This window comes from Aspergillus neoniger (assembly GCF_003184625.1).
Source record: "Aspergillus neoniger CBS 115656 unplaced genomic scaffold BO87scaffold_28, whole genome shotgun sequence".
Classification (NCBI taxonomy): Eukaryota; Fungi; Ascomycota; class Eurotiomycetes; order Eurotiales; family Aspergillaceae; genus Aspergillus; species Aspergillus neoniger.
This window is the reverse complement of record NW_020291156.1, coordinates 69,841-97,297: the sequence shown is the minus strand read 5'-3', so window position 1 is coordinate 97,297 and position 27,457 is coordinate 69,841. Positions and strand designations below refer to the sequence as shown.

General features: G+C 51.4%; 12 protein-coding genes across 12 annotated transcripts; 5 read left to right on the top strand and 7 right to left on the bottom strand.

The window, feature by feature from the left end:
- Nucleotides 1-1,016: 1,016 nt before the first annotated feature.
- BO87DRAFT_418037 (uncharacterized protein) lies at nt 1,017-5,957 on the bottom strand (the record flags this gene model as incomplete). The annotated part of the gene is made up of 12 exons (XM_025626853.1): nt 5,644-5,957; nt 4,832-5,581; nt 4,500-4,779; nt 4,220-4,453; nt 3,430-4,166; nt 3,219-3,381; nt 2,833-3,165; nt 2,673-2,784; nt 2,435-2,622; nt 1,770-2,388; nt 1,639-1,719; nt 1,017-1,584 (listed from the first exon to the last, which is right to left on the bottom strand). Exons 1-12 carry the CDS (start codon nt 5,851-5,853, stop codon nt 1,017-1,019), a joined length of 4,275 nt encoding a protein of 1,424 aa, XP_025477009.1. The 5' UTR covers nt 5,854-5,957.
- A 456-nt stretch (nt 5,958-6,413) lies between these two features.
- BO87DRAFT_378886 (uncharacterized protein) lies at nt 6,414-7,297 on the bottom strand. Its single transcript, XM_025623897.1, has 2 exons — nt 6,789-7,297; nt 6,414-6,731 (listed from the first exon to the last, which is right to left on the bottom strand). Exons 1-2 carry the CDS (start codon nt 7,263-7,265, stop codon nt 6,462-6,464), a joined length of 747 nt encoding a protein of 248 aa, XP_025477008.1. The 5' UTR covers nt 7,266-7,297; the 3' UTR covers nt 6,414-6,461.
- A 228-nt stretch (nt 7,298-7,525) lies between these two features.
- Nucleotides 7,526-8,976, bottom strand: BO87DRAFT_122565 (oxidase ustYa family protein). The gene is made up of 2 exons (XM_025617972.1): nt 8,515-8,976; nt 7,526-8,463 (listed from the first exon to the last, which is right to left on the bottom strand). Exons 1-2 carry the CDS (start codon nt 8,798-8,800, stop codon nt 7,787-7,789), a joined length of 963 nt encoding a protein of 320 aa, XP_025477007.1. The 5' UTR covers nt 8,801-8,976; the 3' UTR covers nt 7,526-7,786.
- Nucleotides 8,977-9,232: 256 nt separating this feature from the next.
- BO87DRAFT_378883 (uncharacterized protein) lies at nt 9,233-10,037 on the top strand. Its single transcript, XM_025623896.1, has 2 exons — nt 9,233-9,361; nt 9,420-10,037. Exons 1-2 carry the CDS (start codon nt 9,283-9,285, stop codon nt 9,719-9,721), a joined length of 381 nt encoding a protein of 126 aa, XP_025477006.1. The 5' UTR covers nt 9,233-9,282; the 3' UTR covers nt 9,722-10,037.
- On the bottom strand, nt 9,777-11,794 carry BO87DRAFT_378882 (arginine permease). Its single transcript, XM_025623895.1, has 5 exons — nt 11,578-11,794; nt 10,329-11,505; nt 10,167-10,278; nt 9,913-10,117; nt 9,777-9,854 (listed from the first exon to the last, which is right to left on the bottom strand). The coding sequence occupies exons 1-4, from the start codon at nt 11,761-11,763 to the stop codon at nt 9,943-9,945; spliced, it is 1,650 nt and encodes a 549-aa protein (XP_025477005.1). The 5' UTR covers nt 11,764-11,794; the 3' UTR covers nt 9,777-9,854; nt 9,913-9,942.
- Nucleotides 11,795-12,729: 935 nt separating this feature from the next.
- On the bottom strand, nt 12,730-14,398 carry BO87DRAFT_122475 (glycosyl transferase). The gene has a single exon (XM_025617968.1). The coding sequence runs from the start codon at nt 13,984-13,986 to the stop codon at nt 12,742-12,744; it is 1,245 nt and encodes a 414-aa protein (XP_025477004.1). The 5' UTR covers nt 13,987-14,398; the 3' UTR covers nt 12,730-12,741.
- A 1-nt stretch (nt 14,399) lies between these two features.
- BO87DRAFT_122543 (acyltransferase family protein) lies at nt 14,400-16,315 on the top strand. The gene has a single exon (XM_025617971.1). The coding sequence runs from the start codon at nt 14,561-14,563 to the stop codon at nt 15,992-15,994; it is 1,434 nt and encodes a 477-aa protein (XP_025477003.1). The 5' UTR covers nt 14,400-14,560; the 3' UTR covers nt 15,995-16,315.
- On the top strand, nt 16,271-18,132 carry BO87DRAFT_122480 (uncharacterized protein). The gene has a single exon (XM_025617969.1). The coding sequence runs from the start codon at nt 16,547-16,549 to the stop codon at nt 17,861-17,863; it is 1,317 nt and encodes a 438-aa protein (XP_025477002.1). The 5' UTR covers nt 16,271-16,546; the 3' UTR covers nt 17,864-18,132.
- Nucleotides 18,133-18,808: 676 nt separating this feature from the next.
- BO87DRAFT_418030 (DUF1091 domain-containing protein) lies at nt 18,809-19,756 on the bottom strand. The gene is made up of 2 exons (XM_025626852.1): nt 19,572-19,756; nt 18,809-19,519 (listed from the first exon to the last, which is right to left on the bottom strand). The coding sequence occupies exons 1-2, from the start codon at nt 19,748-19,750 to the stop codon at nt 19,093-19,095; spliced, it is 606 nt and encodes a 201-aa protein (XP_025477001.1). The 5' UTR covers nt 19,751-19,756; the 3' UTR covers nt 18,809-19,092.
- A 1,265-nt stretch (nt 19,757-21,021) lies between these two features.
- On the top strand, nt 21,022-22,649 carry BO87DRAFT_122445 (uncharacterized protein). The gene is made up of 3 exons (XM_025617967.1): nt 21,022-21,732; nt 21,781-22,503; nt 22,570-22,649. Exons 1-2 carry the CDS (start codon nt 21,207-21,209, stop codon nt 22,431-22,433), a joined length of 1,179 nt encoding a protein of 392 aa, XP_025477000.1. The 5' UTR covers nt 21,022-21,206; the 3' UTR covers nt 22,434-22,503; nt 22,570-22,649.
- A 1,222-nt stretch (nt 22,650-23,871) lies between these two features.
- BO87DRAFT_122432 (uncharacterized protein) lies at nt 23,872-26,098 on the top strand. Its single transcript, XM_025617966.1, has 2 exons — nt 23,872-24,341; nt 24,396-26,098. The coding sequence occupies exons 1-2, from the start codon at nt 24,035-24,037 to the stop codon at nt 25,934-25,936; spliced, it is 1,848 nt and encodes a 615-aa protein (XP_025476999.1). The 5' UTR covers nt 23,872-24,034; the 3' UTR covers nt 25,937-26,098.
- Nucleotides 26,099-26,113: 15 nt separating this feature from the next.
- Nucleotides 26,114-27,169, bottom strand: BO87DRAFT_314768 (nitronate monooxygenase; the record flags this gene model as incomplete). The annotated part of the gene is made up of 1 exon (XM_025619672.1): nt 26,114-27,169. The coding sequence occupies one exon, from the start codon at nt 27,167-27,169 to the stop codon at nt 26,114-26,116; it is 1,056 nt and encodes a 351-aa protein (XP_025476998.1).
- Nucleotides 27,170-27,457: the final 288 nt, after the last annotated feature.

Genomic DNA, 27,457 nt, shown 5'->3' with positions numbered 1-27,457 from the left:
ACAACATCCATAATGCTATTTGTGGTTGCAATGAGCAAGAAAGTAGTCTAATCTCACTTGTAATTCGTCTCATAGTCAGTAATTCATCATATTTACCACAGCGGGATCCAACATTTGATCATTCTGCTTGCATGTCGAATCGGGCATGATGTCCTTGAGCATGGATATATATATAACTAACCCGTGAGTACTACACTGAAGTCATACTAGATGCACCCATTTGGCATCATCCCACCTCATAACGTGATCAGAGAATAAAATAAACCAAATGAGATAGTTCATCATGGTTCAATTACCTTGTAATTCTTGATGATATTAAACTTTGCAGTATTTCTACAACCCTAATGCACGTGTCCACCACTGATTGATCTTATTGTTTTGATAGTACCATACAATACCAGATTGGCCCAATTACACTACAGTAAAATGACTGGATTAGGACTAGCGTAATACCACATACAGCACAGAACAATGATACAGTACTAGGAATGTACTGCACGTTGAAAACACCATACTGTAAATATCCTCCATATTTCAGCAATCAATGGAAGTGAGGTTTGATGAAAATCTTTCTGGACTAGATCTATTTCTTTCCCTATCCGCAGCAATCCCACCCTCCGCACGGTCGCATTCACCACCACCGCCAACCCCAATTCCTACCTACACTATAGTCTATCTACTGCTTATTCTCCACCCCCAAAGACCCCCTCCCCGCCATCCTCAACATTCCTCCTCTTCTGCTCCATAGGTTGAGTCCTATCCGACTTAATCTGCGCATCCGCGGAAGTCTGTTCCTCGCCATCATGAGCTTCGCCAGTGGAACCCCGCCGGGCGGAAATAGGCGACTGCACGGATCACGTATCGGCAGAAGGATTGGCTGGATATGCTTGTCTGTGAGATGTAGGTAGTATCCTGGCCTCGAACGCGTTCACAAGAGGCTTGTGAACCTCCTGAGTGACTATCATTGGTTGAATAGGAGTAATAATCAAACGAAGAGTATCGATTTCGCTATGCCACTAATCCGAGGTATAGTCCCTCACGATACGACCATTTTCCATCTCAATAACTCGATCTGCCCCCGTCACACTATCAGGCTGGTGCGATACATGGAGAACCGTATATCGACCGAACACATCATCAATAACCTTCTGCATCAGCGTATCAGTGACAGCATCCGTGCCACTCGTTGCTTCATCAAGAATCAAAATGCCGCCACTATCGCAAGCATCACCGTCGCGGCTCCATTTCCGCACAAGCGCAACTGCCAGCGCAAACAGTCTTTGCTCGCCTTGGGACAGGGAGGTCGATGTCAATTCCGCATCCAGCCCCCCACGCGATGTGACAAGAGAAAGCAGGTTAGCCTTCTCTAATGCTGAAAGCAGAATCGAGTCTACAGAATGACCAGTGGGGTCCAGGTTGAAACGGATAGATCCAGGGAGTAGAAAAGGGTCCTGCGGAATGGCGATGATACGGGATCGGAGTACATCTAGTGGAACGGTGGAGATGTCTATCCAGTCAATTGTAATGGTGCCGCTCTGAGTATCAATGAGTCGAAGAAGGGCCGAGGCCAGTGTACTCTTCCCGCTTGGATCAACGTCAGTGGAAGGCACAAATCGTACGTTTGCAGTAAATACTTACCTGCCAGTCCGGCCACGTAAAATGACATTATCCCCAGGATTTATGGTCAGATTGATATCGTCTAATGCACGTGTGACGCCGCTGTTAGAATAGTTAGTGAATACTTCTAACGCTGGCCGGAGGGTACGCACTCATAGGAGGCAGAAAGAGACCTGATCTCAATATTCCCATCAACAGGCCAAGTCGTTGAAGGGACCACTGGTTTCTGGGGTTGATGCTCAGTGGGTGTTTTCATCTCAAAAGATCTTGTCCGTGCAATTGCACCAAGGGATGTTTCCAGGCCCGTCCAACTGGTCACAACTTCCTGCAGGGTCTGGCTGAACGCCATGATTGCAGTCAATGAAACCCCCAGTTTTCCCGGATCGGTCGAGCTTCGTAACGAGGTTGCCAGTGCAATTAGTATCACAGCCAAGCAAGCAACAAGAAGATCAAGAACAACGTTGAGCCATCGCTGGATGCAATAGAGAAGGTAGTAAGGCTTTTGCGAATCGTCAAGCCGGCGTAAGCACTCTGCTACAAATGACCGCTGCCAGCCAAGGCCGCAAATTGTAGAGATACCGTCAAGAGTTTCCACGAACATTGTATACAATGGGCTTTTGGCTTCCAGATCGAGAAACCGGAGCTGTCTGGACGTCCGCAGATAGACTTTCTGGGCGCAGTACAATACTAGTAAGCACGGAATAATTGTCAGCGCCATGTAGCTGGAGCCCAGAGAGATTAAGGCAACCTGGGCGAAGCATTGTGCGATACCTGCGAAATATTAGTGTTGAGTCACAGTAAGATTAGCTGAACCTACTAAGGACCGTGCCAAACGCCATCGTGGGTAGTACAGCGTCGACAAGTGTCATGTCCTGGCTGAACCTGTTGAGGATGACTCCGGAATCAACCTCGGCGAAGAAATGCATTGGTGCATTTATTACAGTTTGGACAAGAATTTTGTGTAGTCCCAGCCCTGACGTGATGACAATTTTGATCATGATTTGCCTGTGGTTGATTAGCGTAGCATATACAAGCAAGGTATGTTAAGAGCCCACCATATCATTAGTCCCTGCGAGCCTGAGGCGGCCACAGCAAGTAGGACGTAAACACCAATAAACTGGGCAGCCTTCTTTCCATTGTCATCCGTAAACAACTCCAACCATATTTCTACAAACTCATTAGCGGAATCAAACCCACGGTGAGGAATGCACTTACGAGGGAACACAGAGGAGAATGTGTGTACAATAATAATCGTGCAGGCAACCAACGTGTGACGCCATCCTATCGCCTTCAGGTAGTAGGTGTAGACTGCAGTATCACCCATACGGCGGGATATATCAGCTATGTCATCGGCAGTCAGTGTTTCAACTTTTTTGGTAGACGTCTCCTCTCCGCTGTCAGTGAGGACAGTCTGGGTCTCTGGAGTGGCATCCGTGGTGTCAGGATATACATGCGAGGCGAAACCTAAGCTCCGCCTGGGGCCTTGTTTTTCGATACGTCCGCTCGAGTTTAATATGACAACGTTATCTGCGAAGCGTAGATGGTGGCCTGAACAATACTTTAGTTCTAACTGCACACATTGTCGCGGAAAAAATACTGACCTGAATGAGTTGCCATCAATACAGCCACACCTATGCGCCTGCATATTCCATTATCGCCAAATAGAGCCTCTGCGACATACTGTGCGGTCTTGTTGTCAACAGCACTTAGTGCATCGTCTAGCACCAGAAGGTTTTTCCTTGAGTAGATCGCCCGAGCCAGTGCCTATAATTTTGTTAGTGACGTAACAGTAATGTGTCTGCGGTGATGTACCAGACGCTGCTTCTGTCCTCCACTCAGCTTGAGAGCCCCGCTACCGACCACAGAATGATCACGCCCCGGCATTCGAGAGATGTCCTCTTCTAAGGTACATGCCCTTAGTACCTCACTATACCAGGTATGGTCTATCTCAGTATAACCACATATGTTGTCGCGAATGGAAGCGTTCTGGAGCCATGGAACTTGGCTGCAATAGGCAGTATCCGGCCGCGTTCGTGTAACCGTTCCTTGGCTACATGGTATCTCCCCTACGGCCGCCTTTAACAGGGTCGACTTCCCAGACCCAACCGGACCAGTAATTATTGTTACTGTACCCGTCTTGATGGCTAGATTGATACCCTCAAGGGAGAACGCGGACCCAGTAGCTGGACGGATATAAGCGTCCGTCATGGTAAGAACAACATGGTCGGAGGACTTTGGTGCTAAGACCTTCAGTTCGATCGCCGATCCATTCCTGGTAGAAAGGTCTGACTCTGTGTCCAGGACTCTCTCAGTTGGTGAGTAATTTGTGGGAGAAGTGAGGAATTTGTGAATTCGGTCAAAGGCACCCAAAGCCGCAGTTATTGCCGGGATTGATGCCAATAACTGTAGCGCCGGGCTTGTGATGAGGCTGATGATTGCAAGGGATGTAAATGCTTGCACGGTCGATAGTGTCTCCGAGTGATCAATCTTTGCGCGAATGACGAAAGCCGCAAACGTAACAAGAGAGGCACACATCTGAGGCAAACTCGCTTTATATTGTTAATCAACTTGGTTTGACGCTGGCTAAGAGCGGAATACCTACCAACCACGTTCAACCACACAATCAACCATCGGAAGTCCCTGGACAAGTCTAGTTCGCGCTCTCGTTGCGCCTGAAGGGTATTGGCGAGCACTTGAGATAGACCGAGCATCTTGACACTCTTCATTGATTTCAACGCCGAGGATATTATGCTGACTCGCCGTTGAATTGCACCAACCCAGACTTTCTGCCTGGCAGGCATGAATGTGGCCATATACATTTGAACAGATGTGCATACTATGGTGATTTAGTGAAAGAAATAGGTCGGGTGAAGAAGACCTACCCAGGATTACGAGGATCGGGGCCACACAAACAGCAGCGAGCTGCCGCTCTAGTAGCCAAATACCGATAGCGATCTCCACCACGCGGGCCCACAGCTCGCTAGCTTGCTCCAGAGACCGCGCGATCATGTCAATGTCAGTACTCATTAGCGTAACCGCAGCCGATTCATCGCGAGTCCCATCTGGTAGATCCATGGTGTGGTCGTAGACCAAGGCAACTGCTGCGCCACGGAACATCGTGATCATACGAAATAATTGGTGCTTGTAATGCACCGTTGATATCTAACTCCGTCAGTTCTGTCTGAGAAGTTAAGTAGGTAATGTGACTGCATACTGCGATCCCACCATAAATGAGCGCCGCTGCCCCAATCAATCCGTAGCCTTCATTACGGGTTAGCTGCGTATCTGGTCTGTGTAGCTGCTCCATTGCACGCTGAATGAAGAACGTCTGAGCATAGCTGAATCCAATGAGGCAGAGCCTGGGGAAAATAGTACGGAGAACTGCCCAACGCAGACTGATAAAGGTCGCAAAAATCAGACTACGTGTTTGGCTGGACTGGTACTTTTTCCAGGCTTTTCCAATCTTTCGCCTCAGACCTTCCGACTTCAGGTCGCTGTCCGTCGGGAACAAATCCTCGAGCGTCAGGAGCTTCCGAAAACCTATAACGAATAGACGGTTGAGCCACCAGAAAACGGTGCGAGCAAATAATCCACTGGTAGACTCGGGCGGAATTGCGAGAAGCGGTTCTTTGAGATAGCTGCGTTTGTTTTGGGCTTCTAGGGCCAGCAGAAGAAGCTTCAGAGCAACAGTTGCTGCAGAGAGAGCTCCGAGTGAGGACGGGTAATGTCGGATAAATAATGTGCGCACTTGCACAGCATCGAAGAGGGATGAAAAGAGGAGGTAGATGCCCAATAGCGACGATGGGCGCACTGAGCGATTGTGCTCGATGGTTGATAGAATAGCTATCGATAGAGCGTCCACCAGCGATACGGCGACAGCAGGAATGGCAGTCCGGACTAAGTCATAGCGTGCCCATTCAACCACCAAGGCAATCTGTAGAGCAAGGAGACAAACTGCGACGGTCTTCATTTGGTCAGGTACGGCTTCTGGCAGAATTCCGCTGTTTCTATAGAGGGGCAACTGACCAGTTTTCGCCAATGGGCGTTGTTTGCAACAGTTTTGACATTCTCTGGATAGAGCGACCAGATACGCCATGGAACCAGGAGGAGAAAGATGGCGGATGGGCCAAGGGAGAGGATACTCTGCTCGAAGAGCAGAGTGAAGTCAAATGTTGCTGGACACGCGACGACCGGTCCGAACGAGTCATCTGCAGCGGGGGAGCAGCTACCCGCCATGGTGATGTGAGGAGGGAAGCATATAGATATGGTAGATGGGGTAGATGGAAATATGTAATGAACGCAATCTATGCGACAGCGAGAGAGAGAAATAATGCACAGTGATGAGTATTTGAAGAGAAGAAATTGGAGGGCAAAGGGGCGCGATAAGATTGAGGTTGTAATGGCTCGTGACTGACCAGGGTCCCTGGTTTGGTGCGTCAGCGCATGGCAGCCTGGAGGCGGCCTGAAGCGCTCCCTCCCTTTTTCCCCTATTATGCTTACGCTTTGTTGTTTACAATCGCCCGCTAGATGAGCTTGAATGTAAGAAGCTTTCAGTTCCTGTCACATGAGTAATCGCATCCGAGTTCTACTTTGGTTGAGATATGCGACCGGAATTTGCCTACATGACAAAACCCTTCCAGAGTTATCTCGGGATTCCCAACTTGGGTGAAGCCGAGAGGTCAGCGCACCCTAATCGTGAACGTATCGTTTATAGTGTGTCTACTCCGCAATCTACCAGATGGAAGTCTATAGCTTGAGATGTACGATCTCTAGCCGCCCAGTTTTTTTCACTGCACGTCATTTACTATGCCCAACGATTATCTACCAAATCCTTAACCACTGTCTCATTCAATCCGGTATGGCTCCGGCATCGAACAAGCACCCTGGCACGGATCTTCCTCCTTTAGAGGAAACTCACTATGGCCGACAGTGTCCTTCACTTCAGAAAGATTAACGGGATTACTCCCACTATCTCGAACAGCCCTCCATAACGGCTCCGGGTCCCTGCATTGATGGGCATGCCCAATCCCATCGATGACGAGGATTCGGTTCCCATCTTTATTAATCGCTGGATGAGGTGGCTCAATAGTACCATCTGCTGCACATATTATGGACTTATCATCGTTAGTATTCTCGAACTCTACCGCGCCCAGAAGGATCACTCAACTTACCTGGGCAATATAATCAAAACAATGAGCCCAGTGCACTACGTCTTCATGCTCATCGCCTGAGTGTGACAGCGAGGTCGAAGCACCATGGTGCTGAGAGGTTTCAGGGAAAATCAGCACCCGAAGGACAGTTAGGCAATGAAGCTGATGGAACATGGAGATCCCGTAGTCGGTGATGGTGTTGTTATCCGTCCGGACCTTTAGAATACCGCCATTTTCGGGGAGAAGAAGAGATTCCCATGAGCGATGTGTATCATGAGGAGAGCCATCGGACTTAGAACCCAATAACGGAGTCAATGATTGGAATTTCCGGATGATTGGAGGTGTAAATCGAGGCTCGCTTGGGCAAACATGTATGTGAAACTTTTGTGAGAGGCTGGCTAAGCTGCCGGTTGATGTATATATGATACCAAGAGTTGTGAAAAGGAGGAAGATGAGTGTTGCTAGTATACTATAGAGGAAGCGTGTTTGTGTTGGCATGTTGGGGGTTTTTTTTTGGATCTCCAGTTGTTAGGGAGGGCAAGGGGGAGACCTTCCAACTACAAAAATTGCTCAAGTCAGACATACCAAGTAAGATGCAGTGGGTGAGAATCCCCCAGAAACCAATCCCCACCCGTGTGTCGCAGTGGCCTCGGGTGAAACGCACAGGTTGTCTCGTGCATGGTGCGGTTACATCGCAGAATCCCTATTCTGGGAGCGCACATTGTGTCCCCCTAGAAGGACCAATTGATACTGACATGTCAGCTAGAAAACTGGGATGCATACAAGGGGTCATGCATCGCCATTACATTTCCGGGGGGTGATTGACCAATCAATAACTATACAGTGTCTTATCAAATGCTTGGTGGCGCCTGCAGGGATGGAAGATCCAGCATGCTTAGGCTAACGCTTGACAACTCACTCGCCATTTACAGCCCAACCCCACTCTCATCCTTCCGCGGATAAGCAGCCGATCATGAACATGATACTACCATCCAAGTACTCGACCACGCTAGCTATGATCATCCAATGACCCCACTGTCCGAGCCATCATCCGGATTGGACTTGTACCAACCAAACAACTCCTTGAATCGATGCGACATGACCCGGGCCTCTGCTTCGGGGGATTTTCTAATGGCTGCAAACTCATCCACATCCACCGAGTTCTCCTCCTGCCAGCGCAAGATGGCGTCAAAATCACGGCATTTGTGATTCACGTTAAAGTCAGGGAAGGCGTTCAGCTGCGCATCCGCCCAGTAATGGGTGTAGATGTCGACATTAGCGTTGCACATCAGGTTCTGGAGCAGCAGGTAGGTGCAGTGGGAGATATGCGTCCGATGCATGTCAGAGGGCGGGGTTCCCGGCGGCCACTTCTTTCCATAGTAGTAGTCAAAGTACGCTTCACGCCGCAGCCAATCCAGACAATGGATCTGGTGGAAGACATCCAGTCGCCCAATGTACGCCTCGGATCCAAAGCCAAAGCTCTCGGGCCATTTGGCTGCCTGCTCAGGATCCCTTCCCAGCTTGGCCACGTCATCGCGACTGATGGCGATGGGGTTAATGTTCGCCAGTCGGTTCCAGGCTGCGTCTACCTCGGGGCTAGGGGGTTGGCGGTAGATGGGAAGGGGGTCTGGCTCCAGCAGCGTCGCATTCATTTTCTTGCTGATGAGGGGTATCTCAAGGCGATCGAACACAGGAGCTGCAACTGGTCAGCAATCTGAGATGACGGTCATAGTCGAGTCACACTCACAGTACTCGGAGGTCTTTCGTAAGAGATGGTTTGGGTCGCCAGTGCCCCGAACGATGCTGACAGTCATGGCAAAGAGAAATAGTGACAGCGCAAAAACAGTAGCATTCAGCCAGAGGAGCAATTGAAGGCGTCTATTGGAGTGTTGGGGCCGTTGGGGTGCTTGCTTCAAGAGAGATACATCGTCCTCGCTTTGCGTATCCCCAGAGACGCTGTAGGCCACATCGTCGTTGTCTCTGGTCCCCAGCGGCTCGTATGATGGAGATGCAGCAGGCTTCATTTTCATCATTCTCTGTCAGACTTGAGAGAGAGAAATTGGCAGAAGATTGGAGCTGTTTGTCGGTGCAACGAAGGTCAAATATCCTCGCTACTTTCATTGTGGTCAGCTGAACTGCGCAACACCCCCGTGGAAATATCAGGATGCATCAATAGTCTGTCAAGTATGCATTAGTGCTCGTGAACTGTCGCCACCGCACATGCCATCCAACTACCTTCATTGAGGGAATCGCTACGTTCTTTCCTAATTGAAACAGGCGCAGATACTTGCTGCTGTCACAGTCACACTGGTGTGAGCGGATACTACACCTTGGCTGTGTAGCTGTTTCACCCCGCTTGATCACGGGTGACGGCCGGGGGGGAGGGATGCAAGTAGCACGACCGGTGTTCAAGGATCACATAAATAGGCCCCCTCTTCCTGTCCTTCTGATTGTTGAGGCATCTTTTGTTCTCCCCTCAATCCCCAGCCGACTTTCAAAAGCGCACCCAATTACAATGAAGTATTCACTCCTCCTCTCAGCCATCTACGGACTGTTGTTGAGTCCCATGGCCATGTCTGCGCCGACAGCGAAGCGTATGCAATCCCGAGAAATTTACCAGATAGAGGATGTTATGCAACTGACACACGTCAGCAGCAGTGACCCTTCGCGTCAGGTCGGAGGACTTCCATGCTCTTCGGGAGAGAGCAGGCAACGAAGCCACCGCGTTGTATGCTTATATTGTCGCCGACACCGAGATCGACGACAAAGAGAAGCGCGATGACGAGGCCACTGCGCTATATGCGTACATTGCTGCCGACTCGGAGCTGGACAGAAAACGTGATGACGAAGCCACTGCGCTATATGCGTATATTGCGGCCGACTCGGAACTTGACAGAAAGCGTGATGACAAGGCTACTGCATTGTATGCATACATTGCAGCTGACAGCGAGTAAGCCGGACAAACTAAGCTTCGGGACAGCTGCTGCGCTAGAGCACATGGTACTGGTCTATTAATCAAGCGCTGCATTGCTTCTTGCGTAGTGCTGAGATGATGTGTCATATAATGGTCGTCTATGTTCCTTCTCCCTGGGTACGGTACATGTGTCAGTCTATTGATATAATTTCTTGGGATTATTTGACCTACCTATAAGAACCTGCTTCATCCCAAGATCTATTATCCCCACAGAATGTTCCACCTCGCCCACTTGCTCCTCTGAATGGGTACATTATCAGGGTCATTGCGACACTCAAACAGAGCCTGCTCCAGCGGTATTTCGTAACTCGATACCGTTTCTGTCTTCTTCCAGAACTTATAGCCCAGATAGAAAGCCAGTACGAGCGGAATATCCCTACCCCTAGTTAGTACAACGACATCCGGTGACACAGAATGCAACTCACAAGTACGACGAAACAAAACTCGAAGCATCCCAATTTCCATGAGTAAACACCGTGAATCCACCCGTGAACAAAACAATCACACACATCACCAGAGCAAACCAGGATGTATACACTGCTTTAATCAGCCACAGTCAATCCCGGAAAAGGTATTGAACCACTCACCAGACCACCAATGATGCCACGGCATCTCCGCCGTATCCAACCCTTGCGCCTTGAACCCCCGCATCAACCTGATATGATTCAACGCAATCGTGCCCCACGAAATCAACACCCCCGCCGCCGTCAAATCCAACAACCAATTAAACACCGTATACGCCTCGTTCTGGCACGTAAGGTACGCCAACGCAGACACAGCAATCTGCGCCACAGCACAAGCATATGGTACACCATGCCTTGTCGTGCGCAGGAACACCGCCGGGGCGTGGCCCTTTAGCGCGAGACCGTACAACGTGCGCGTTCCAGCCAGAATACTCTGATTCGATGCTGACCACGCAGACGTTAACACAACGGCATTAATAATCGACGGTACTACTTTAATCCCTGCATCGGATGCAGCGATCACGAATGGACTCTGCGCTGCCGTGCCGGATTCACTGCCCAGTCGGGGATCGTTACTAGGGACTATCATCCCGACGATCAGCACAGCGAGAAAGTAGAAGATAGTAACGCGCGCGAAGACGCGTTTACATGCGCGGGGAATGTTCTGTCGCGGGTTCGCCATCTCCGCTGCTGCGATGGTTAGACTTTCCACCCCAGAGAAAGAGTATACGGCATTTGTTGTGACGGCCCAGAAACCGAGAAATCGGCCCCACGGTCCCGAGGCGATATATTCGACAAACGGGCCGGGGTCTTTCCAGTAATGAAACCCGAGTCGCGGAGTACCCGAGACGCCGCCGAGGTCGATCACCAAGCCCATGAGGATGATGCCGATGATGAGGAGGATTTTCAGGATGGCGAAGACGAACTCTACTTCTCCGTAGACTCGGATGAAGAGCAGCGATACGATTGCCGAGATGACGATCAGGATCGTCACCCAAATAGCGGGGTTGAGGGTGTCATTCCAGTACTGGATTAGGACGACAGCCGCGGAGATCTCGCTGGGCACGGACATGAAGCAACCGTAGACGACGTTCCAACCTATCGCGAAACCGAGAGCCGGATCGACGAGCAGCTCGACGTGTCGGACAAAAGAGCCGGTCACGGGCATCAGGGCGGACACTTCACCTAGGGCAATTTGCACGGCGCAGACCACCAGGCCGATCAGTAGATAGCCGAGTAGGGCGCCGAGCGGGCCACCAGTCTGGATGGAGCTGCCTAAACCAAGGAAGAGGCCGGTTCCCTGGTAAATTATTCAGTACGTAGTACGAAAATTGACATTTCAAATTGTTGCGAAGAAAGGGGGATGGCCTACAATGGCACCCGCGATGGCTATCATCTGGGTATGGCGCTCTTGTAACCCCTTGCGTAGATTCTGAGCCTCTTCATCCTGGATGATACGCGGTGTGCGGTCTCCGACTTTGGGGAGCGCAGGGCCTGGTTCGAGGGTGGGCGAGATGTAGACATCTGGGTCCTTTTGGGTGTTATGGATATCATCCATGGTGGGTTCTCAAAATTGAGGCCGATGTGATGAGGAAAAGCAAACAATCCACAATAAGCTGAATGGTGGGGGGGGGGGGGGAAATGGCGATCACTTTATGCTGGCGATACCGCAGCAGGTTGAATTGGTGTGATTGGGTCGATAAAGCACACCAGGCGATGGCGACATTCCGGCGCCGCATGGGATCTTTCCTATCACTCACCGATTGTTGATAATAATTAGTTCTGTGGTCTTTGGTCGGCCGTTATGGTGTTTTTGGCATTATGTGGATCTGATACTAGCCACTATGACTAACAAGCAATAAATGTTATCGGGAATCCCGTCGCCCCATCACCCTATATCGTCAGTCTTGGCAGCATGCAATGTTTTCTTTTTCCGACCAGCAGATCCTGCACGCCGTCAGAAACTTCAGGAAGCTGCGTAATCGGAGAAGCAATTGCTAATTGCAACCCAGGATGAGCCATTGCATCTGATTGCGGTCGCGCGAATGGCGTTTCCAACTCTAGATAAGGATTGTCAAAGCCAAGCCCCTCCAAATGCGACAGGGCTCCTATGAAATGCCACTGATTCTAATCTCACGGGAAACCGGAGTTTGTATCCCGGAGCAGTGCAACAAGAAGGCGTCCGTGTAACTTGTTGCAGATTCTGTCACGGTCATCAGGATGAGCACGAGGGATGCCTGCAATTGCCAAGCCATGCAGGCTAAAAATAACTTGACGATGAATGACAGCAGAAACTAGCATCATGGAAGTGAACCTCACGAGCAATGAATTTTATTCCATATAACCAAATAACAGACAAGCTCGGTCTTTTGTTTAGCATCAAATCTAAGCCATTATACATCATACGCCATAATTCAATGAACATCAAATACCCTTCCGACCGCCCGAACAACCGTTACTCCAGAGGGGTTTGTCACGTCCCGGACATTTCAAGATCGATAGTAGTCTTCTAATTATCCCCCATGCTTTCTTTTCCTCACTCGAGGGCGAGCCCAAGGTCTCCGTCATCCCCCGCTAAATCTTCCACGGACATCTCAGCCTCAGCGGCATCAGCGGCCTGTTTCATGGCGATCTGCTGCTCCTGCTCCTCTGGTGATAGGGCCGCGAAAGCCGCTGTGTTGGCATCCCAGTCCGCCACACATTGCTTATTCCAGTTGCACTGTTCGACTTCGCCGTAGAGAGGGTGTTTGAAGCGAGGATGGGTGTTGGGCCACCCTGACGCGTGGTAGTGGTGCTTGACCAGCGCCGATCGCGCATTGTGGTTACCCGAGTCCGAGTGACCCTGGCCTGCAGCAAAGGCCTCCACTGTGAGCACTAGGATACCACCCACTAATTTTGACTCGGGGATGTCGTGGAACGTCTTCCAAGTCACTTCCTGGCCAGTGCGGGCGCTCATCTCGGCCAGTACAGCTTCCGTAAAGGCGGACGGACCGGTTCCACTGATGATGTCGTCGAAGTCAAGCTCGAGGTCGGAGATGGGCTTGCCCTGCTTGACAGAGTGATCGTGCAGCCACTCGAGGATGCGGTTCACCAGCCGCATCATGACTGGTTGGCGTGGTTTGCTGATAAAGGTCCATTGGCAAAAGGATTGTGACTTGGGACCCAGGATAGCATGATCGTTGAAGTCGGGTTCGTCAATCTCAACACCAATCACCAGGTCCATGTCCGCTTCGTTGAAGCGTTCGGGGATGAAGCGATCTAATGGCCGCAGGGCTTCGACGTCGATATCAGCGTATACTCCACCGTCCACGTACATTACGAGGTAGCGAAGTAGATCGGCCTTGATGATCTTCGCGGTCAGGGAGCGGTAGGTCTCGACAATGTCGGGACGATTGAGGCCATCAGGCCCGAAGTTTGTTTCAACATAATGTAGGTCGTTTTGATCGGTCAGCACCTCGTAGCGGTATCCTGGGTTAATAGAGGTCCAGGTACGGGCCACGTTCAGGTCACGCTCTTCAAACTCGAAGGGATTGACCTTCCATGACTGCCATATCTTGCGGGGGAAGAGCCTGCACTTGCTCTGACGCGCGAGGCCCCCGTGAAACTCGGCGAAGGTGCCTGTAAGCGAGAGATAGAAAACTAGACAGAAGACTGCCAGGAAGAGCGGCACCACCCGGCGAACCTGTCGTGGAAGACAGACACCGGACATGGCGGGCATGGCAGGCATGGCAGGTATGGGAGTCTTCAACTGCATTGTGACGGACTGGCCCAACTGACCCATGAGGGGGATGAGAGACGAGGGGTTCGGCGGACGAGCGAAAAAAACACACGCTGCTGAGGGCAAGAATGTTTATGAGCCAGAGCGAGCCGGTCTGACCAGATCAGCTCTCCCCGCAACGCGCGGCCAGAAATCAGCGCCATTCGGACCTGGCCAGGGCAATTCAGGGCATTGCACCTCGAAGCTATATTACGGGCTCCACCCACCTGCGTGACACTAATGCTCTTAGCTTCACGAGGGCCCGGCTGAGAGGAGCCTGCTCGGTGTGCCTGTCGAGCGATTGGGTCGAGACATATCGCACCCATGTCGATCGCATTTGCCAGAGCCCGGGGTTGCTCAATGCTACCTCGGGTCTTAGTCTGCTAGCTCTGTCCGGATGGGAAATGAGTCCGACGCATGTGCTTCTGGGCCAAGACACGATAAGCTGACTACTGCTCTGCAATCTGTCGATCCGACAGCCCAGCTCGGGGTTTTGGGCATTCTGAATGTCACCAGTCTTTCCCTCAAATATCGCCCCTCATCTTCAGCCAGCGAGACTCCGTCTTGACGACGCGTTTTGCCCGACTTGTTTTTCACTATGCCCGTCCGCACCCTCTCGCCAGATCGTGAAAAGTCCATTCTGCCCCTCTCGGTGGATCTCCGGAGCAAAGCCCGCTGGCTCAGTGTGCTCCTACCGTCTTTCCTGTCCTGGGGTGGGAGCAGCACTTCGTCAACGGGGAAAGCCCGGCGGACAGCCTACTTAGACGGGCTGCGCGGGTTTGCAGCCTTCCTGGTGTACTGGGGACATCATGAATTATGGGCACACGATGGCATGGGCGCTGAGCGGATCTTTGAAAATGCGTATGGTTATGAGAAGCAACACTTCCTGGTCGCGTTTCCCGGAATTCGCACCTTCTTTTCCGGTGGGCATTTTGCGGTCAGTGTTTTTTTCGTGCTATCGGGCTATGTGCTATCCGCCAAACCGCTGGCGCTGATCCAGGCGGGTGAATACCTTCAGCTGGGCGACAATCTGTCCTCCGCGCTGTTCCGGCGATGGCTGCGTCTTCACCTTCCTGTTATCGCCACCACGTTCATCTATCTCACCTTCCTTCACCTCTTCCATGTCCGCGCAACTCCCGAATTAAAAGGCACCTACGGTGAAGAAGTGTGGAACTGGTATATCGAGTTCAAGAACTTCAGCTTCATTTTCCGCGGGGGTGGTGAGCCATGGTTCACCTACAACTTCCACTCGTGGTCCATTCCCGTCGAATTCCGCGGATCCATCATTGTCTATACGGCTTTGCTGGCCTTTTCCCGCCTTCGCCGGAACATGCGTCTGGCTGGTGAGGCCGGACTGATCTTCTATTTTCTCTACATTGCCGATGGCTGGTTCGGAGCGCTGTTTATCTCCGGCATGCTGCTTTGCGACCTGGACCTGCTTGCGGCACGCGACAACCTTCCGGACATTTTCTTGATGCTTGGGCCGTTCCAGGAGGGGATCATCTACTTCCTTTTTGCAGTCAGCATCTACCTGGGCGGCGTGCCATCTCGCACGTGGGACCTGCAGGCGCTGCGGGATTCCCCGGGGTGGTACTACCTGTCCTTCTTGAAGCCCCAGGCGGTGTTTGACTACAAGTGGTTTTATTTGTTTTGGGCGTCCACCTTAATCGTGACGGCAATTGGGCGGATCGGCTGGCTGAAGAGATTTTTCGAGCTACGCTTCAACCAGTATCTGGGGCGGATATCCTTCGCCTTCTATCTAGTGCATGGACCGGTGTTGTGGGTGCTTGGTGATCGGCTGTATGCTGCGGTGGGTTGGGTGCGAGATTCGCATGCCACCAATTGTCCCGGGTGGATCGATCGCTTCCCGCTCCCCCGCACGGGGCCTCTGGGGTTGGAGGTCAGCTTTCTGGCTACTCATTTGATTCTGCTGCCGGTGACCTTTTGGTTGGCGGAGATCGTAACCAAATTGATCGATGAGCCGAGTGTGCGATTGGCCCAGTGGCTGTATCGCCGAGTGACGCGTAGTTGATGCTGCAGTTGCCAGACATCTCCGAAATGAATGTCTCAGTTTTGCTTCTTCTGTTGGGTGATTTGGTGTAGTCGCCTTTTCTTACTAGTGTGCCGTAAGCTCATCTTAGACCCATCTGCCATTTGCCTTCCTGGTGGATTCGTTGGTCCCTGAGAGGCCCAAGCGACAGGGAGATACCGGTGGGGTTGCCGCTTCGGGACGAGAGACACAGTCCGGCTCGCCACTAAAAAGCAATAGTTCCAACCCGAGCCCTGGCCGGCATCCAGTGGCTTCTAGACGGCTGCAACTAGCGCATCCTGAACTGACCGTGTTATTTTGTACTTTCTTATCACATGTTGGATCCCGAGTGAAAACAGCAATACGTCCGGATCGGCACGCCACTCACAGGCGGGGGATGCCGTCTTTCCTGTCTCTCTATGCTGTAAGCTGAAAGCCTAGCTCGGATGCAACCCTAATTAATCGCGATATCGCAGTCTCCCATCATGCAGACATTAACGGCGGGCGCGATGGTCCCTCGACCAACACCCCTCCCCTCCCCTCCGCTTCACAACCATGCTCTCCCGAATACTGCGCTTCGTGCCTTTAGTGGCCCTACTCATCCTCCTCCTCAGCACCTTTTACTATCTCTATCGGGCCATTCACGTCGACACCCATCCTGATCTCGACCTGGGCCTTGAGACCGCCACCACCACCGACCTCAAAACCCTTCCCGACAACACCGTTAGCCAACTCGTCGCCGACTCTCACCATGAAATAACATCCAACTCGACCCCGGAAGGCCGATACTTCCGCATCGACTTCCGCTCCCGACGCGGTATTAACCCCAGCATCATCCCGCACCCCTCCAAGCCCAACACCTGGATCATCACCGCGCAGCTTCATGAACCCGGTCGTCGCGACAAAGACAGCGCCTGGTTCGTCGAGCTTGTCTGTGATGCCGTCTTCCAAGACAAAGGCCGCACTCTCCGCTGTATCGACTATCCGTTTATCCTCCCCATTGCTGCAACCGAGGGCAACAACGCCCTCTGCTCCGGAAGCCTCGCCTTCTTCGCCCTCAGCATCGGTCCACACGATGCCCGCGTCTTCTACGGCCCAGACGCCCCGTACACCATCTACGGTTCCAACTCCGCCGTGACCTGCTTTGGCCAGTGGATTCTCGACTTCCGACTCCTAGTCGACTGGCCTGCCTCCGACACCATCACAGACCATGGCTTCCGTCGCGCCACAGAGCTCCAGCGCCCTTCAACGGCCCCGTACTTTGCTGTCGAAAAGAACTGGTTTCTCTTCTGGGACCGAGCCGGCAACGCCTACGTTCACTACGATGTGGCACCCAAAAGAGCCTTCGCTGCCTTGACTCTAGACGGATCCGTCGGCTCTGATCTTGCTCCAGCAGCATCGAATGTAGATGCAGCCTGTCTTCAGAAATACCTACCGCATATGCAAGACCCCGACCACGAATCCATCCACCAAGCCACGAACTCCCTAGCAGTGACGCTGTGTATGCGTGCAGACCCGAACTGCCAACCGGATGACTCGAACACAGTCATCTTAACGATCTTCCAGCATAAGCGATTTGTGGGATTCCATAGTAGCTACGAACCGTACGTGATGCTGTTCTGGCAAAGGGCGCCGTTTGAGATCTACGGGATTTCGGATAAGCCTTTGTGGATTCACGGACGGGGGATGATGGACGAGGGGAATCAGACAGAGATGATGTATGTGACGTCAATCGGGTGGAAAACTGCTGGGCAGAAGTATCATGGGTATCTTGATGATGTGATGTTCTTGGCGTTTGGAATAGAGGATGCGGATACAGCGGGGGTGGATGTGGTTGCGGGGGATTTGGTGGCTGGGGTGGGGAGATGTTGATCTCTTATCTTACTCAGATTATATTATAGAATGGGGGAGGGTAGATTGCGATGTGACATGCTATGATGGCATTTCTTATGATTACTATGTTGAATGTGATATTGTACGATAACAACTCCCCCTTCCATTTTCCATCTTCCCTCGGTAACACAATTTATCGTGTGATCAGACCCCCAATGCAACCACAGCTTAAATTAACTTGGCAACCTCCGAACCCAACCAGTCCGACCAATATGTCGGGATACATATTAGGCACACATTAGCGTGTCGCTCAGGCCGCTTATCTACCTGTCTCGGTCAGCACTAGGCTGGTTCTGGGCCGTGGAGCTCGTGCAGGTCAGGTGGTCATTGGTAATTTTAGCTAACGCAGTGGTATGATTGCTTAATTAGATTGGAAATGAAGCTTTCACATGCTATGTGAGGCTTACTTTGTTGTTCTTTTCCCGAGGAAAATGGGGTTGTTTGTTCCTTGCCCCAGGGTCTCTTGTTGGAGGTGGCTTATTACCCCGCTTTTAGGTTTTATTAAGCTGGATCTAAGTTAAGCCGTGGGGAGACGGTTGGGATTTTTGCTTGGCACGATAATTGAGACATTGATCTGGAACGGAGTTTGCGCGTCGGCCTGATTGTATATTATGTGATTGGGTTCGGATTGCGCAATAAGACCTGATGTGGGACATTGACTGTACCGGGTAGCACTTCTATTGCTGTGGGGTACATGCTCACTAGCGTTGCAAACACACATATTGATGATGCACCAGTCGGTGATATGTAATATGTCACCTCCCTGAGCGCTGACTCGACACAACTTCAAGGCCGCGCCACTTTTGTATCATTCAACAGTAGGCTGTTCCGCGCGCATGCAAGGTGTACGCAGACCAAAAGACTCGAGGCGCTAGTGCAGATACTCTATATTCTGTCTGGGTAGCTCGACCAGTAGCCTAGTATGAGTAATTGGCATATAGTCTGCATCTTGGTATGCTTCTGGTTCTTAGTGAGTGATGGAAGTAACAAATTTGGTTACTACAACATGATGCACGCGTGTTCTTCTTAATGACGTTTAGAGTCCGTAGAATGTACAGTCGACTATACATCGACCCTACTTCCAATATTCCATCTTGCGACATGCACGTAATTTTCTGGAACACTCATATTAATGGCTCCCAAGTTGTTGTATAGATTGCTTGACGTGCCAACCGCTGAACCAAAAAGGATATAACGTGTCCACCTGATCAGCCTGCAGAGGGGCCTGATCCACCCATGCTTTCAGACTTAACGTTCTCTTGTAGTTCCGCTTCAAGCACTGTCATCACCTCACCGTCATACTCACATTCGATATTGAGATCAAACTTGAGTCTGCCTTCTGGAATATTTTCTGGCAAGAGACAATCGTCAGGGTAGTAGCCCCGGATCTCCACTTTCCCGGGCTGAATGGGACATTTGGTGGGGAAGTTCCCATACTTGGACAAATCAGCGATAACAGCTGAGTACTGGTTCATGAACTCGCAAAGTGGTTGTTGCGTCTGGTTCAAGATTGGCTGCCAGTCTCCATTTCTGTTTCTGTTGTATCCTTGCAACGAAGCAGTACATGTGCTGTTGAGGGGCTTGTCAATGGTAATTTGACAATTTATTTTTATAAGATCGTCCTCATCGTCGACGCTATGCATGGTTATTATTCGGATCGCAACAGGACATCCAGAATGAAACTTACTCCAGGTCGCAGAATGATGGTCCAGAATATGGAGGATTTGCTGTGAGCTCAACATCTAGAAAATCTATGACATTTTTCGAGTCGTCGTTGGGACAGGTTTGCGCCAATGAGGTTGTAATAAACAAAGCAAGTATAAAAATTCCGGAAGGAATAGATAGCAAATAAGGGTTGGGAAACATTTCGAGGATGGGTAGTGGAGTACTGACCGAATGATGTAGCGAGTCCTATATATACTACGTGTCTGGTAAAAGTACTATGATATCATGCTAGTTATCACACGAGCAATATACGACTTCACGAGTGTGCTTTTGCTTTTCTGTATTGGCTTGGCTATAATCATCGCCATCATCTAATATTAGCCACGATAAAAACAAATCTAGTATTAAAGACGTGTTCGGTGGTTTCGTCATACAGCTCACAATACATCAACGACGTATCGCGAGCAGTTAGTTATATTGACCTAACAATCTTTTTCCCTATACCTACGTGCCCACTCGAAGATATACCAGGTTTCTAGATACAGGATTCGTGAATGTTGCAGAAAAGAGGGTGCGGAAAAAGAAATGCAGGCACGAAAGACTAGTTGAACATTAAACATAGGAGTGTGCATGCACACCCCTCCTTTTCATCAATCTGAACTGTCAACTGCTTCAATGTCACTGCAAAGCTGACCAATGCAACTCTACGTGCCTCTACGAGGAAAGTCACTGATCAGGTGAAGTGGATATTATACTTTCCCCTACACCCTCAAACCCTCAGCTAGCAGATCGGTCGCGCAGATCGACAGATGATCAGCTGAATCCTAAAGAGCATTAACTCGCCTGCTCTTTTGGCACAGAAGCCCAAATAGCAACCATTTTAAATAAGTAACCCGATCTGAGAGTCTCGAAAAGGCATCTCACCGCCTTCGCCATACTCATTGATCGGAATCGCCTAGCAGGGGCTTCAATATTCAGCCCAAGAATGTGGCATCTTCAGAGAGTCACTCAAATTAAGAGCCAACTTTCAAAGTCTCTGTTTGCTGTGCATATCAGTATAGTGCGCGTTGGACCCATAAAAGGGTCATGCTCAACAAGGGGTCGCATTGAGATGACTCCATCGGAGTACCCAACGCTTTCTGACGTTTTTTGGGTGTGTTTTGAACAAGGGTTCTAGCATGTGCATGTCCGGACGTATTTGGCTCCGAAGTCAGGGTGTTTCTTGTCATATTACCACCCTTACGCCATGTAGCAAAAAGGCAGCTCTTGCTATGGAATCGCCACATCCATCACCGATGATACCGTGATGTTCCATTTCCTCACCTAATAGCTTGATACTACCAAAAAGATTCTACAATTACCTTTCCATCATTGCGTTGAGCCCGAAATGAAGGCGGTCATCCACATTCGGGTGGAGGGTTTCATCCATCTCCGAGCAATGTTGCATTCCAGCGTCGTCGGCAGGAACATCAATGGGAGCATCATTAGGGTTCATTCATGGTTTCGGCTGTCATTAACCACGTAGTCGACATGAAACTATTGATGTAATACAAGTCGCTATTTCGAATTCCATATTCTGTACCGCTTAATAGTCTGCATCGCATCCAGCCCAGGGAGGCTGATTCTGTTGTCAAGGCAGTTGCTGAGATTGAGCAAAATGCCAGCTTACCGGGGAGAAGGTTCTCCTACGATGCAAATGACCGATTGGGGAGAACGTATCACACGCAGCTCGACTGAATGCAAAGTTACAACGCACATCACCGAGACAGCAGACCGTGTAATCGATACATCGCTCAATCGGCGACGGGCTCTCTTTGAGACTACTAGGCGAGTTCTGGCAAGTGCCGTGAACGAGGGCCTGGCCAGCGCAACTATAGTGAGGTCTATACATCCAAACTTGGTGTTGTGTCTACATGACCCAGCTGGAATTGTAGAGACTTGGATCAAATGTGGTCTCCGAAATTCCGCCTATGTTGAGAACAATGATGGGAGAGTCACTGGATTTCTACGTGCGGATGATCTACTTCCTCCAGTGCTCACTCAAGCAGTCGAAGGGGAAGTATCAGAAGATTTAGACCCAGGTGCCATTTGCCGCATTATCTGCATCTGGCAACCTGAAAATTTTCCGAGTGCCGCCGTAGATACACTTGTGAAGGAAGTCCGAAATTCTGCCGACAATCAAGGTGAGCCTCCAAGGCATATTCTAAACGTCCAATTCTAACATGAGACAGAAAAATGGCTGGAGATAGCCAGTACTCAGCCGACGCTACATCTGAAGTCCCCTTTGTGTGATTGGGAGCAGTCCGTTGTGCTTGGACATCCAACGCATCCGGTGAGCTGTCCCACTACCTTTCTTGATCCTAATTGCCTTAGTGTTAGCGCTGTGAAGCTACACCGGGCATGTCTTGCCCAGCCGCCTTTGAAGCCCATGACACCTGACGAGATATCTGAGCTGCTGGAACCTGAGCTATCGTTTCTGTCTTTGCCACGATCAGAAATGAAAACCTTCGGACCATACACGAGTTTACTTAAACCTCTTTTGGAGCAATTAGGGATTTCTAGCCCTGAGTCACCAGACAGAGTAGTACCACCGTGTTTCACTCGTCAGCTTCCGAGCATCCTGCCGCTCTTTCCTGATGCACGCCACATTGGTGCTGTTAGAAGATGCTGTCGTGCGCAGATTTCAATGCGTACTATATCATTCCTCCCTGATGTGGGGTCTCCTTTGCATCTTAAGCTCTCACTGAATTGCCAGATCACATCAGGCCCGAGGACTATTACACCGTGGACTGCTGCTTTAAGTCCAGCGCTCAGTACGGCGCTGAGAGCCTTACTGCCCAGTCCTGACCTCTTTGGGCGATCCAGATGCCAAGGCAGTGCATGATCACTTCATGAATAAGACTATGGCGTTCAAGTGTTTTATGGAAATGCGACTACGAAATATCTATCGTGATGTAAGTCTATTTCGTGATATTTCAGGGGCATATGCGTCGAGTATGGTTCGGGCTAATAGTGCATAGTATTATGAGAGAGAGCTGCCGAATGTTCTCCTCCGGGATATGCAGTCAAAAGATGACCCTACTAGCAAAGTAGAAGTTTGAAACGCCTACCGAACCGGCAAGAGGCCTTCGGACCTCCGCTTTGCCGTATTCAACCCATATGAATGACTTTTGGACATGGGGCATAATATTGTGCATGCACACTGTTCTTCGCTCCTAAATGCCAGTAGCTCACTGCTTTTGTTTACTACTAAGCTGAGCAGTGTAGCTTTATGTGCCTCGGAGTAATTGAAGTCCTAAGAGCAGGAGTTAAGGGTTTATCTGCGTTATGTATCAGCAGAGAGCGCGCTGGTCTCATGAAATGCCAGTGCTTAACAGGAAATTGAATCAAATTTGCAGAGGACCTATCGGAGTACCTAACGCTTTCTAATGCATTGTGTGTGTTTGGAATATAGTGCTGGCTGTGTATATTTATAATTACTTTATTTCCGATCTGTGAAGCTAGCCATGCACCGTCACGAGGACCACCCTGTTGGCGTCCTGCGCCGCGAAATGCAGGTATCATTCTGGGACACCCGGATTTCGCGATATAAGTCCCGATGTCATGATAACTTCCTCAAATGAAAGTTTTCCGCTTATTCCGAGCCTGTCTTCTGTGCTGCGATTGGAGGTATGAGGTAGATCGCGAAGCAAACGTATCGAGCGATCGTGCTGCCGATCTCGGAACAGTGAACTGTGGAGCTGAATGATGAGATAAACCTGAAACGAATAGGTTCATCCTGTGCCATACCATATATGTGACCGCAGCTGATAACTGGTGATATCGAGTTTATTCCGTTCATGTCTCAGCTGACGACCATGTCCATGCGCATCGCTCGAATTTCCTAGAATGCCGACAATTGAATAGCCTATATGAGCTTAATACTCCAACTGACTCTAATTCACGAAAGAGAAGCTCACGGAGACTCTCCGGAGCCATCCTGTTTCACGTATCCGCTGCCAAGCATCCCCTATCCATCGACATCGCTGGTCGCATGAGCAATTATCCGTGGTGTCCCACGGGATCTTCTGGGCAATTCATCACAGAAGCAGAGACTGCTGCCTGTCATATAGCACCCCAATCTATTTTCTTCTTACTGACTCAGGTCAAATACAGACGGTGTGGAAATAGACTTATGAACTCTAATATAGCCTCACAGTGGAGCACCGGTTTGGCAGGCCGTCGGGCGGTGAGAAGCCGAGACCCTGGCATCGATCAAGATGAAACCCCAGTTCCATTAACCAGGGGAAATGCCACATCAGGGTCTCACTCTCATCGAGAGCAATGGCACCAGATAGGTTTAGGCCACACCCTTATTTCCCATAATAGCGCTTCTGTCGGAACCAGTAGTCCGTCTCACCAGCTCTATATATCCGAGCAGGTCCCCCGATATTCGCGTCAGCAGCAACACATACATTGCAGACAGCTTACCAACTATCGCCCGTCATGCGTGGCTCTTTCGCTCTTTCTCTGCTCTCTGCGGCGCTGGGCGCCTCTGCTGCTGTCACCGAGTCTAACCTTCAGACCCACGTCGACGTGCTGGCACTCGACAGCTCCTTCAACCCCATCGAGGCGGCCTACTGGACCGACTACATTCACCATCGTCGCACTCCCTTTGCTGTCTCCCCCGATGGAAAGACTGCGTATCTTGCCTACCTGGATGCCAGCGGGTCTGACGTCCACGTTACCGAGCTGGACCCGACTACCTTTGAGGCTACGGGAACCACCGTCACTGTCAGCGGTGGACAGGAAGGTAAGCCGTATTAACCACTATATCCCAGTTGCACCTCTCATTAACACCCCGCAGCTGGTGGCCTTGTCGCCCACAATGACGGCTTCGCCCTGTTGACCAACGAGGCCATGCCCTCCGGCACCACCAACGCTCCTCCCAGCGACACCCCCGTCCCTGTCCTCCACCGCTACACCAACGGCAAGCAAACCTGGAAGACCTGGCTCGGTGGCCCCGGCGTCCACTCCTCCGACGGTCTCTCCGCCTCCCCCGACCTGAACGGTGACCTGGTCTACTCCGAATCCGCCGGCCTCTACGGCGCCTACTTCGTCGTGACCGACTACTCCGGTGACGCCTCCGGCCACTACGGCGACAGCATCGAATACGTCGCCGACAACGGTACCCTCGTGACCATCTCCGGCGCCTCCAGCTCCTGGGGCTGCAGCCACAACACCGGTATCGCCTTCGAGGCGGCCGACGAGCCCCCCTACGCCAGTATCTGCGCCGAAGACCAGGGCGCCATCTGGCTGAACACCAAGACCCAGGGCATGACCAACGACGGCGTCAAGATCTCCAACGAGAACACCACCAACGGCGCCTCCGGTGAAGCCATGGGCGGTATGGGCGGCAGCTACAGCGGTCTCGCTCGTTTCGCTGATAGCACTCGCTACATCTTCACCTGGGTCTCCCGCGGCGCTGTCGACGTGACCGAGAACACCTGGATGGGCGACGGTTACACCCACGTCAGTAACCGTACTAACCCCCGCAATGTCGCCCTCGCCCTGTTTACCGACAAGTACACCAAGGTCGGCAAGCAGGCTACCTCCACCGTCGGTGCCGAGGACGGCGATAGCCAGGTCACCTGGGTGACCTCGGGGTCGAACGACTGTTCCAACGCTCACGTCGCCACCTTCGGTAACTCCTCGGCCCTCATCACCTGGGAGGAGATCTCCGATCCCATCTGTGAATACATCGCCATGGGTTGCCGTGGACAGTTCGCCGGAACTTACTTCCAGCAGGTCGATTCCGATGGTAACAAGGTCGGCGATACCTTCAAGAGCACCGATGTCTATGTGTCTGGAGATATGGTCACCATGTCGGATGGCCGTATCTGCTGGCCGTATGTCAACATGGACTGGGATCTCTCTGAGGTCGTCTGGTCTGCCGATAGCTCCAAGTACACCAAGAAGATGAGCTTTGCTTGCATTGGAGGAAGTAGTAGCTCCTCGAACTCTACTACCACTGCTTCTGCTACTGCCAAGGCTAGCACCTCTGCTTCTGTCGCTGTTGTGAGCAGCGCTTCTGCGGCTGTCACTCATGTTGCTGCCGGCGCGGCTAGTGCGTCCGTTGCAAGTGAGACTGTTCAGGAGACACCTGTTGCTCCTAGCAGTGTCGCCGCTGTCGCTGCGGAGGCTACCTCGGCTGTTGTCTCTGCCCAGGTGCCTAGCTGGACTGTGGGTGGAGAGGCCCGTCCTTCTACCTTCCAGACCCAGGTGCAGGTGCCTACCCAGGCTGCTCAGGCTGGATCGAACTGGGGAATCAACAAGGGCTTTGGCCAAGAATTCGGTCAGAAATCCGGTCAGAGCGAGGAGGAGCACGAGGGACACTGCCAGTTCTAAGCCATGGGCAGGTTGAGTGCGTGTGATGGGTGGTGACGGATGGTCTCGTATAGTACTAGACATCATCAATAGTGTAATCACACAGCTCTTCCCTTGTTCATCATGGTCGTGAATTGTCAAACAGCATATCAAAATAGACAATGAAGAAATCAGACGGTGTTGACCTCAACATCTAGACTACTGACCCCCAATGAGAGCGAATCGCTCCAACACCTGCTCCCTCACCTCCCTCACAATACTCTCCGCGTCCTTAACCTCATGAACCAACCCAATCGACGCCCCCGCATACGTCGCCAGCCTCCCCTCCGGTCCCCAGGCCTGATCCCCCTGCTTCGCAGCCTCATCATGCAGCACCTTCAACTCCTCAAACCCCTTCCCAGCCAGATGCTCCACCCACGACCGATTAATAACTGTCCTGGGCATATACTCCTCGGGCCACCCAAACGTCCCCCGTAGATGATTATACAACAACGTCTTCGTAGTCCCCACAGCCCCATCCTCAGCCCTCACAACCTCCTGCTGATACCCGCGCGCGATTCTCGTCTCGCTCGCAGCCAGGAACCTCGTCCCCATGACCACCCCAGACGCACCAAGACACAGCGCCGCCGCTGCGCCCCGTCCATCAGCTATCCCGCCTGCGGCAAACAGAGGGATCTGACTCCCCGCCATTGCATCGGCCACCTCCGGTAAGAGCGAAATCAAACCCATTGCATCTTTAGCACGCCCATGTCCTCCTGCTTCTGCTCCCTGAACGACAACCACATCGGGTTTCTCCGTCGATTTCAAGATACTCCTCGCCTCGGATAACGTCCCGATCTGGATCCAGATCTGAGTTCCCGGTGACGCGGCACGAATCCCTCGGGACCAGACATCTAGATCTGCTTGGCCGTTAGGTGGGGCGTAGAGCCATACCGCACAGGGTTTGTATTTCTGGATGGCGTCGACGGCAGTGTCGAGGTCGTCGGCCCAGAGGAGGAAGCCCACGCCGATGGGGAGATGGGGAGATGGTGTTGTCTTGAGGGCAGATGAGGATATTAAAGATGATGCTTGCTCTAGATCTGCGGCTATGTTTTGGATGGCGTTGTTGACGAAGCCCAGGCCCCCGGCCCGCGATACTGCCACGGCTAGGGCGGGGCCGGACATGACGCGCATGGGAGCACTCACGATTAGGGGGCTGGTGGTCCATGGGTAGAGGCGGGAGAGGTTGGGTGCGAGGTTTTGAAGTCGTGGCATTTTGTGTTATGATTGTGGTTGTGATTGTGATTGTGATGGTCTGCGATGTATAGTTAGAATGATTAAATGATTGATGATGATGTTGATGATAAAAGTAGTGGAGGGGATGAGATGACGTGAGATGAGATGAGATGGGATTATGGGGTTTAGAGAGTGGGGCTAATCCGGGTTCCGTTGATTGCCGAGCGCGTATTGCGGGTGTTGCGGAGGTACGGCGGTTAATAACAGCCATGGGGCAAATACCTTTTTTTTTTTGGTCCAGCATATGGTTGATTTCCTTCATCTGGT